General features: G+C 40.0%; 1 protein-coding gene across 15 annotated transcripts in view; it reads left to right on the plus strand.

The window, feature by feature from the left end:
- The window catches only part of PPFIBP1 (PPFIA binding protein 1), a 650,864-nt gene extending 641,688 nt beyond the window's left edge, over positions 1–9,176 (plus strand). For all 15 annotated transcript variants that reach the window (XM_053719064.1, XM_053719065.1, XM_053719067.1 and 12 more), the window contains one exon: positions 7,533–9,176. In XM_053719064.1, coding sequence (XP_053575039.1) covers positions 7,533–7,619 — 87 coding nt within the window. In that variant the 3' untranslated portion in view covers positions 7,620–9,176. The remainder of the gene's footprint in view (positions 1–7,532) is intronic.
- Positions 9,177–11,261: the final 2,085 nt, after the last annotated feature.

Below are 11,261 nucleotides of genomic sequence, written 5' to 3' on the forward strand. Positions count from 1 at the left end.
GCTTGTTTATTTGTACTGAATCCTAAGCTGGGGTTCTCTCTCTCTCTTGCAGCACATGCTTGTTTATTTGTACTGAATCCTAAGCTGAGGTTCTCTCCCTCTCTTGCAGCACATGCTTGTTTATTTGTACTGAATCCTAAGCTGAGGTTCTCTCTCTCTCTCTCTCTTGCAGCACATGCTTGTTTATTTGTACTGAATTCTAAGCTGAGGTTCTCTCTCTGTCTTGCAGCACATGCTTGTTTATTTGTACTGAATCCTAAGCTGAGGTTCTCTCTCTGTCTTGCAGCACATGCTTGTTTATTTGTACTGAATCCTAAGCTGAGGTTCTCTCTCTCTCTTGCAGCACATGCTTGTTTATTTGTACTGAATCCTAAGCTGGGGTTCTCTCTCTCTCTTTTGCAGCACATGCTTGTTTATTTGTACTGAATCCTAAGCTGAGGTTCTCTCTCTGTCTTGCAGCACATGCTTGTTTATTTGTACTGAATCCTAAGATGAGGTTCTCTCTCTCTCTCTCTTGCAGCACATGCTTGTTTATTTGTACTGAATCCTAAGCTGAGGCTCTCTCTCTCTCTTGCAGCACATGCTTGTTTATTTGTACTGAATCCTAAGCTGAGGTTCTCTCTCTGTCTTGCAGCACATGCTTGTTTATTTGTACTGAATCCTAAGCTGGGGTTCTCTCTCTCTCTTGCAGCACATGCTTGTTTATTTGTACTGAATCCTAAGCTGAGGTTCTCTCCCTCTCTTGCAGCACATGCTTGTTTATTTGTACTGAATCCTAAGCTGAGGTTCTCTCTCTCTCTCTCTCTTGCAGCACATGCTTGTTTATTTGTACTGAATCCTAAGCTGAGGTTCTCTCTCTGTCTTGCAGCACATGCTTGTTTATTTGTACTGAATCCTAAGCTGGGGTTCTCTCTCTCTCTCTCTCTTGCAGCACATGCTTGTTTATTTGTACTGAATCCTAAGCTGAAGTTCTCTCTCTGTCTTGCAGCACATGCTTGTTTATTTGTACTGAATCCTAAGCTGAGGTTCTCTCTCTGTCTTGCAGCACATGCTTGTTTATTTGTACTGAATCCTAAGCTGAGGTTCTCTCTCTCTCTCTCTTGCAGCACATGCTTGTTTATTTGTACTGAATCCTAAGCTGAGGTTCTCTCTCTCTCTCTCTTGCAGCACATGCTTGTTTATTTGTACTGAATCCTAAGCTGAGGTTCTCTCTGTCTTGCAGCACATGCTTGTTTATTTGTACTGAATCCTAAGCTGGGGTTCTCTCTCTCTCTCTCTTGCAGCACATGCTTGTTTATTTGTACTGAATCCTAAGCTGAAGTTCTCTCTCTGTCTTGCAGCACATGCTTGTTTATTTGTACTGAATCCTAAGCTGGGGTTCTCTCTCTCTCTCTTGCAGCACATGCTTGTTTATTTGTACTGAATCCTAAGCTGAGGTTCTCTCTCTGTCTTGCAGCACATGCTTGTTTATTTGTACTGAATCCTAAGCTGAGGTTCTCTCTCTCTCTTGCAGCACATGCTTGTTTATTTGTACTGAATCCTAAGCTGGGATTCTCTCTCTCTCTTGCAGCACATGCTTGTTTATTTGTACTGAATCCTAAGCTGAGGTTCTCTCTCTGTCTTGCAGCACATGCTTGTTTATTTGTACTGAATCCTAAGCTGGGGTTCTCTTTCTCTCTCTTGCAGCACATGCTTGTTTATTTGTACTGAATTCTAAGCTGAGGTTCTCTCTCTCTTGCAGCACATGCTTGTTTATTTGTACTGAATCCTAAGCTGAGGTTCTCTCTCTGTCTTGCAGCACATGCTTGTTTATTTGTACTGAATCCTAAGCTGAGGTTCTCTCTCTCTCTTGCAGCACATGCTTGTTTATTTGTACTGAATCCTAAGCTGAGGTTCTCTCTCTCTCTCTCTTGCAGCACATGCTTGTTTATTTGTACTGAATCCTAAGTTGAGGTTCTCTCTCTGTCTTGCAGCACATGCTTGTTTATTTGTACTGAATCCTAAGCTGAGGTTCTTTCTCTCTCTCTCTCTCTCTCTCTCTCTCTCTCTCTCTCTCTCTCTCTCTCTCTCTCTCTCTCTCTCTCTCTCTCGCAGCACATGCTTGTTTATTTGTACTGAATCCTAAGCTGAGGCTCTCTCTCTCTCTTGCAGCACATGCTTGTTTATTTGTACTGAATCCTAAGCTGAGGTTCTCTCTCTGTCTTGCAGCACATGCTTGTTTATTTGTACTGAATCCTAAGCTGAGGTTCTCTCTCTCTCTTGCAGCACATGCTTGTTTATTTGTACTGAATCCTAAGCTGAGGTTCTCTCTCTGTCTTGCAGCACATGCTTGTTTATTTGTACTGAATCCTAAGCTGGGGTTCTCTCTCTCTCTTGCAGCACATGCTTGTTTATTTGTACTGAATCCTAAGCTGAGGTTCTCTCCCTCTCTTGCAGCACATGCTTGTTTATTTGTACTGAATCCTAAGCTGAGGTTCTCTCTCTCTCTCTCTCTTGCAGCACATGCTTGTTTATTTGTACTGAATTCTAAGCTGAGGTTCTCTCTCTGTCTTGCAGCACATGCTTGTTTATTTGTACTGAATCCTAAGCTGAGTTTCTTTCTCTCTCTCTCTCTCTCTCTCTCTCTCTCTCTCTCTCTCTCTCTCTCTCTCTTGCAGCACATGCTTGTTTATTTGTACTGAATCCTAAGCTGAGGTTCTCTCTCTGTCTTGCAGCACATGCTTGTTTATTTGTACTGAATCCTAAGCTGAGGTTCTCTCTCTCTCTTGCAGCACATGCTTGTTTATTTGTACTGAATCCTAAGCTGGGGTTCTCTCTCTCTCTTTTGCAGCACATGCTTGTTTATTTGTACTGAATCCTAAGCTGAGGTTCTCTCTCTGTCTTGCAGCACATGCTTGTTTATTTGTACTGAATCCTAAGATGAGGTTCTCTCTCTCTCTCTCTTGCAGCACATGCTTGTTTATTTGTACTGAATCCTAAGCTGAGGCTCTCTCTCTCTCTCACAGCACATGCTTGTTTATTTGTACTGAATCCTAAACTGAGGTTCTCTCTCTGTCTTGCAGCACATGCTTGTTTATTTGTACTGAATCCTAAGCTGGGGTTCTCTCTCTCTCTTGCAGCACATGCTTGTTTATTTGTACTGAATCCTAAGCTGAGGTTCTCTCCCTCTCTTGCAGCACATGCTTGTTTATTTGTACTGAATCCTAAGCTGAGGTTCTCTCTCTCTCTCTCTCTTGCAGCACATGCTTGTTTATTTGTACTGAATCCTAAGCTGAGGTTCTCTCTCTGTCTTGCAGCACATGCTTGTTTATTTGTACTGAATCCTAAGCTGGGGTTCTCTCTCTCTCTCTCTTGCAGCACATGCTTGTTTATTTGTACTGAATCCTAAGCTGAAGTTCTCTCTCTGTCTTGCAGCACATGCTTGTTTATTTGTACTGAATCCTAAGCTGGGGTTCTCTCTCTCTCTTGCAGCACATGCTTGTTTATTTGTACTGAATCCTAAGCTGAGGTTCTCTCTCTGTCTTGCAGCACATGCTTGTTTATTTGTACTGAATCCTAAGCTGAGGTTCTCTCTCTCTCTTGCAGCACATGCTTGTTTATTTGTACTGAATCCTAAGCTGGGATTCTCTCTCTCTCTTGCAGCACATGCTTGTTTATTTGTACTGAATCCTAAGCTGAGGTTCTCTCTCTGTCTTGCAGCACATGCTTGTTTATTTGTACTGAATCCTAAGCTGGGGTTCTCTCTCTCTCTCTTGCAGCACATGCTTGTTTATTTGTACTGAATCCTAAGCTGAGGTTCTCTCTCTGTCTTGCAGCACATGCTTGTTTATTTGTACTGAATCCTAAATTGAGGTTCTCTCTCTGTCTTGCAGCACATGCTTGTTTATTTGTACTGAATCCTAAGCTGAGGTTCTTTCTCTCTCTCTCTCTCTCTCTCTCGCAGCACATGCTTGTTTATTTGTACTGAATCCTAAGCTGGGATTCTCTCTCTATCTTGCAGCACATGCTTGTTTATTTGTACTGAATCCTAATCTGAGGTTCTCTCTCTGTCTTGCAGCACATGCTTGTTTATTTGTACTGAATCCTAAGCTGAGGTTCTCTCTCTCTCTTGCAGCACATGCTTGTTTATTTGTACTGAATCCTAAGCTGAGGTTCTCTCTCTGTCTTGCAGCACATGCTTGTTTATTTGTACTGAATCCTAAGCTGGGGTTCTCTCTCTCTCTTGCAGCACATGCTTGTTTATTTGTACTGAATCCTAAGCTGAGGTTCTCTCCCTCTCTTGCAGCACATGCTTGTTTATTTGTACTGAATCCTAAGCTGAGGTTCTCTCTCTCTCTCTCTCTCTCTTGCAGCACATGCTTGTTTATTTGTACTGAATTCTAAGCTGAGGTTCTCTCTCTGTCTTGCAGCACATGCTTGTTTATTTGCACTGAATCCTAAGCTGAGGTTCTTTCTCTCTCTCTCTCTCTCTCTCTCTTGCAGCACATGCTTGTTTATTTGTACTGAATCCTAAGCTGAGGTTCTCTCTCTGTCTTGCCGCACATGCTTGTTTATTTGTACTGAATCCTAAGCTGAGGTTCTCTCTCTCTCTTGCAGCACATGCTTGTTTATTTGTACTGAATCCTAAGCTGGGGTTCTCTCTCTCTCTTTTGCAGCACATGCTTGTTTATTTGTACTGAATCCTAAGATGAGGTTCTCTCTCTGTCTTGCAGCACATGCTTGTTTATTTGTACTGAATCCTAAGATGAGGTTCTCTCTCTCTCTCTCTCTTGCAGCACATGCTTGTTTATTTGTACTGAATCCTATGCTGAGGTTCTCTCCCTCTCTTGCAGCACATGCTTGTTTATTTGTACTGAATCCTAAGCTGAGGTTCTCTCTCTCTCTCTCTCTCTCTCTCTCTTGCAGCACATGCTTGTTTATTTGTACTGAATCCTAAGCTGAGGCTCTCTCTCTCTCTTGCAGCACATGCTTGTTTATTTGTACTGAATCCTAAGCTGAGGTTCTCTCTCTGTCTTGCAGCACATGCTTGTTTATTTGTACTGAATCCTAAGCTGAGGTTCTCTCTCTCTCTCTCTCTCTCTCTCTCTCTCTCTCTCTTGCAGCACATGCTTGTTTATTTGTACTGAATCCTAAGCTGAGGCTCTCTCTCTCTCTTGCAGCACATGCTTGTTTATTTGTACTGAATCCTAAGCTGAGGTTCTCTCTCTGTCTTGCAGCACATGCTTGTTTATTTGTACTGAATCCTAAGCTGAGGTTCTTTCTCTTTCTCTCTCTCTCTCTCTCTTGCAGCACATGCTTGTTTATTTGTACTGAATCCTAATCTGAGGTTCTCTCTCTGTCTTGCAGCACATGCTTGTTTATTTGTACTGAATCCTAAGCTGAGGTTCTCTCTCTCTCTCTCTCTCTCTCTTGCAGCACATGCTTGTTTATTTGTACTGAATCCTAAGCTGAGGTTCTCTCTGTCTTGCAGCACATGCTTGTTTATTTGTACTGAATCCTAAGCTGAGGTTCTCTCTCTCTCTCTCTTGCAGCACATGCTTGTTTATTTGTACTGAATTCTAAGCTGAGGTTCTTTCTCTGTCTTGCAGCACATGCTTGTTTATTTGTACTGAATCCTAAGCTGAGGTTCTTTCTCTCTCTCTCTCTCTCTCTCTCTCTCTCTCTCTCTCTCTCTCTCTCTCTCTCTTGCAGCACATGCTTGTTTATTTGTACTGAATCCTAAGCTGAGGTTCTCTCTCTGTCTTGCAGCACATGCTTGTTTATTTGTACTGAATCCTAAGCTGAGGTTCTCTCTCTCTCTTGCAGCACATGCTTGTTTATTTGTTCTGAATCCTAAGCTGGGGTTCTCTCTCTCTCTCTCTTGCAGCACATGCTTGTTTATTTGTACTGAATCCTAAGCTGAGGTTCTCTCTCTGTCTTGCAGCACATGCTTGTTTATTTGTACTGAATCCTAACCTGAGGTTCTCTCTCTCTCTCTCTTGCAGCACATGCTTGTTTATTTGTACTGAATCCTAAGCTGAGGCTCTCTCTCTCTCTTGCAGCACATGCTTGTTTATTTGTACTGAATCCTAAGCTGAGGTTCTCTCTCTGTCTTGCAGCACATGCTTGTTTATTTGTACTGAATCCTAAGCTGGGGTTCTCTCTCTCTCTTGCAGCACATGCTTGTTTATTTGTACTGAATCCTAAGCTGAGGTTCTCTCCCTCTCTTGCAGCACATGCTTGTTTATTTGTACTGAATCCTAAGCTGAGGTTCTCTCTCTCTCTCTCTCTCTCTCTCTCTCTCTTGCAGCACATGCTTGTTTATTTGTACTGAATCCTAAGCTGAGGTTCTCTCTCTGTCTTGCAGCACATGCTTGTTTATTTGTACTGAATCCTAATCTGAGGTTCTCTCTCTGTCTTGCAGCACATGCTTGTTTATTTGTACTGAATCCTAAGCTGAGGTTCTCTCTCTCTCTCTCTCTCTCTTGCAGCACATGCTTGTTTATTTGTACTGAATCCTAAGCTGAGGCTCTCTCTCTCTTGCAGCACATGCTTGTTTATTTGTACTGAATCCTAAGCTGAGGTTCTCTCTCTGTCTTGCAGCACATGCTTGTTTATTTGTACTGAATCCTAAGCTGAGGCTCTCTCTCTCTCTTGCAGCACATGCTTGTTTATTTGTACTGAATCCTAAGCTGAGGTTCTCTCTCTGTCTTGCAGCACATGCTTGTTTATTTGTACTGAATCCTAAGCTGGGGTTCTCTCTCTCTCTTGCAGCACATGCTTGTTTATTTGTACTGAATCCTAAGCTGAGGTTCTCTCTCTGTCTTGCAGCACATGCTTGTTTATTTGTACTGAATCCTAAGCTGAGGTTCTCTCTCTGTCTTGCAGCACATGCTTGTTTATTTGTACTGAATCCTAAGCTGAGGTTCTTTCTCTTTCTCTCTCTCTCTCTCTTGCAGCACATGCTTGTTTATTTGTACTGAATCCTAAGCTGAGGTTCTCTCTCTGTCTTGCAGCACATGCTTGTTTATTTGTACTGAATCCTAAGCTGAGGTTCTCTCTCTCTCTCTCTCTCTTGCAGCACATGCTTGTTTATTTGTACTGAATCCTAAGCTGAGGCTCTCTCTCTCTCTTGCAGCACATGCTTGTTTATTTGTACTGAATCCTAAGCTGAGGTTCTCTCTCTGTCTTGCAGCACATGCTTGTTTATTTGTACTGAATCCTAAGCTGAGGTTCTCTCTCTCTCTGTCTTGCAGCACATGCTTGTTTATTTGTACTGAATCCTAAAATGAGTCTCTCTCTCTCTCTTGCAGCACATGCTTGTTTATTTGTACTGAATCCTAAGCTGAGGTTCTCTCTCTCTCTCTTGCAGCACATGCTTGTTTATTTGTACTGAATCCTAAGCTGAGGTTCTCTCTCTGTCTTGCAGCACATGCTTGTTTATTTGTACTGAATCCTAAGCTGAGGTTCTCTCTCTCTCTCTCTCTTGCAGCACATGCTTGTTTATTTGTACTGAATCCTAAGCTGAGGTTCTCTCTCTCTCTCTCTTGCAGCACATGCTAAAAGAAGACGATATGTTCAAGGACTTTGCAACTCGATCCTTGAGCACCAGTATTACAGATGAAGATTCTAATGTGTGACAGCATCTCTGTATTTTATGTTTAAAGTTATATATTTGTTCCATTTTGTGTAAATCACTGTTATTTCGGCTCAGTGTTTTAAGGGGTGAAATGAGGAGAATGTGCCTTTTTATTAGGAAATAAAATGAACCTCAGTAAATGATAGTGAATATGGTATATTTAATGTACAATAGCATATTTTAAAGTATTACACTATTCCTGTATTACGTTTGGTTCCTGCCATTATTAGGCAAGACCCATATCACCTAAAGCAATAAGCTCTATGCCGTATTTGTACATTTGTGCCATTAAGCAATAAGAATGTGTGTTTCTTTCTGATCACACCAGCGTTTAAGGTTGACGTTTCGCTAAGTTACATTCTTCACAAACAGCGTGTGACATAGCCATTTATGTCAGGACAGTTATGTCATATCTGTTCACTTTAGGCCTGAGGTTGTGCCAATAATGTAACCACCAGATACCTATACCCATTATCCACCAACACACATATTGCCAGAATTTAAATGTCTTACCTACTTATCCAACAACACAATCAGACATTATTTCAGTATTAAATGGTGCATGGGCCCCTATGGTAGTGACAGGGTTAACAATCTGTATGAATGATAAGAATTCCGTGCATGCAGACTGTCATTAACAAATAAATAAAAATATAGGTCATTTTGTGTTGGACTAAAGATTTAATAACACTACAATAGTGAAACTACCTGTCTTTCTAAATATTCCTTATGGCAAAATATAATTGCTGCCTCCAGTATCGCCTCTGACCGCTATATTACACACAAGCAATAGTGATCTGAGACGTGCCGGACTGCACTTTCCAGAGACGAGAGCGCACACATTAGGAGCACACAATACAGCAAAAAGAATATTTTTAATATGGCGTCCAAGCCTTTTCTTTGCGCTAATATTTTTATATAGTTTTATATTTAAAAAGTGTTTATAACAAAGGTCTATTGTGTCATATCACTACATAGCTGTCCTTTTATACATGATTCCAGTTTACGTGCCAGCTGGTTACTGGAGAATTCAGGCTGTGCCTTCAGACTTTATCGTCTTTTTGTCAGTGTTGTAAAAAAATGGTTTAACATACAGCACAGCTGTTTCTAGACGCAGTATCCAGATGCTGAACTATTTTCCTCTTAGTACCCTTTATCTATTTCCCATGAGTCTTTTCTACATCTTAAGCTTTTTATATTTGTTTTCTATTTATGGAATTGAACTATTATTGAAAAGGGTTAAAATCTGCTGTTACACAAATGTTTGTTGATTGCATGAGAATTGTTGTTATGAAAAGATTTTGGTGAGGAAAAGCAGATTTTGTATTTACTTATTTAATGTTGCCATTTGCAATGTGAAAGTAGCAAGCAAACCGATTTCCATGTACCCCTTCTGGGTAATTCTAATATATGCCACAGTTAAAAAATCTCCTTGGGGTTGCTGTCAGCTAAATTAGCACAGTATATGACGTGACTTCTCTGTGTTTGAGAATATACAACAGATGTTCTTGTGTCAATATATATTTTGATCAAATAAATAAGTATATGTTTAACTAAAGTTTATTTCTGTTTGTTCTGTATGACTATATATCCCTACTGAATAAAGCCTTAGATCAAGGATGCCAAACCTCTGTGGATCAAACCGTTCTCTTGCCATATATTGTAGATATTCCTTTTGTGCAACACTGGGTGTTAGATTAGGACAAGTTGTAAATGCCAACCCTGAGTTGATAGGATTTAAAAAGACAACAGTGTTGTCCATAATAATAAACAAAATGTGTCCATAATAATTTAATTACAATGATTATGGAAAATATAGAGCAAAGGCATTTATTTTAAAGAATATGTATGGTCTCACTGCATGGTGCAAAGGTCACAAAAGATTGGTCCGTGGGTTCTGTCAGAATAAGCTGCCCTAGCATTGCGCATGCGCTATTTACGTCACCACATTCTAAATCTGTATAACAAATATCTTTGGAATGCTGTGACCTCAGACCGTGCATGCAGAGTTATAGGGTAGCTTTTTATGAAGGTGGAGAAATTCCTCCAGCTTTGCCCCTGTGACTGTTTGCTTACCCGCATGTGCAGTCACAGAGGTAGATTTTTCTGGCTAATATTTTTATTTGGTACACAATGACTACGCATGCAAAGGGAGCAACACAATTAAAAGCAATATCATACTGACGTCGAAGGGTTAAACAAAGCTAACTGCGCCTGTACCGTTTAAAGGGGGGACAGTCTAGTCAAAAAGAAACTTTCATGATTCAGATCGGGTATGTAATTTTAAACAACTTTCCAATTTACTTTTATCATCAAATTTGCTTTGTTCTCTTGGTATTATTAGTTGAAAGCTAAACCTAGGTAGACTCGTATGCTAATTACTTAGTGCAATATTTCGCTAGACAGACTCATTTATTGCCTTATATTAACGTTTTGTGGCTGAGTATTGGACAACAGAAATATTGAGAATTAATGTTGTACTAAGCAAAGCGTTGATGTTGCTTTAAATTTGTTTGTTACAAATCTAAAGTATTGACTAAAAATATCTAAGTATAATCTTAATTGGAGTTCAGTTGGAATGGCAGCAAAGTTTAACTCCTAGATTATATTTAAATAGACAGGTATTGTTCATACAAAAACTAAGCAGAAAAAATAAAAGGTACCTTTAGAAAATGCAAATACAAACTAAAGACAAAATACTTGCAAAAATGGAAATTATATAAAAAATAAAGAAATCCTTCAAGTATATGTTAAGAATATTAATATGGTTAAAGGAATTTGTGTACACACTCAAAGTCTTACCGGTACCGGTTCCTGGAGTGATTCCAGGGAGAGCTGGCAGTTTGATACCGAATTGAGTTCCAGGAGTAGCAGGCAGAATCTGGCTAGATGTGTGAGGTGGAGGTGTAGCAAGACACCTGTGAATATTGCACTTGAGCAGAGTTCAGGTAAGTGGAAATAAACTTGAATTTAGAGTTCATATAAGTGACAAATATCAGAGAATAAGATAGGTTCTTCATACAAGCTTGATAGGAGGAAATCTTACCCTTAGGCAATGAGCAAATAATCAAGCAAGGAATCAGTGCAAATGGTTATGTTAAATAGGGTAAAACATAAGACAGGTGGAGTCTAAAACAATCAAGATGGTTACCTTAAAGGAGAAGCCAGATACATAACACTTAGCCCTTGAAGGCCGCTTCTTATCTGAATGCATTTTGACAAATTTTCACTACTAGAGGGCGTTATTTCATGCGTGCCATATAGATAACATTGTGCTCACACCCATGGAGTTACCTAGGATTCAGCACTGATTGGGTAAAATTCAAGTCTGTCAAAAGATCTGAGATAAGGGGGCAGTTTGCAGAGGCTTATATACAAGGTAATCACAGAGGTTAAAGGATATTAATATAACTGTGTTGGTTATGCAAAACTGGGGAATAGGTAATAAAGGGATTATCTATCTTTTTAAACAATACAAATTCTGATGTAGACTGTCCCTTTAAAGAAATGTATGGATTTATATAAATATATATTTATATATAAACAAAAAAGGTATGAGAGAGTAGGTAATATTGCTGAACCAAAAATAAGTATATATTTGCTGGTGCCACCCTTGATAATGAATTATACAAAAATCAAACAG

Source organism: Bombina bombina, chromosome 6 (assembly GCF_027579735.1).
Source record: "Bombina bombina isolate aBomBom1 chromosome 6, aBomBom1.pri, whole genome shotgun sequence".
Classification (NCBI taxonomy): domain Eukaryota; kingdom Metazoa; phylum Chordata; class Amphibia; order Anura; family Bombinatoridae; genus Bombina; species Bombina bombina.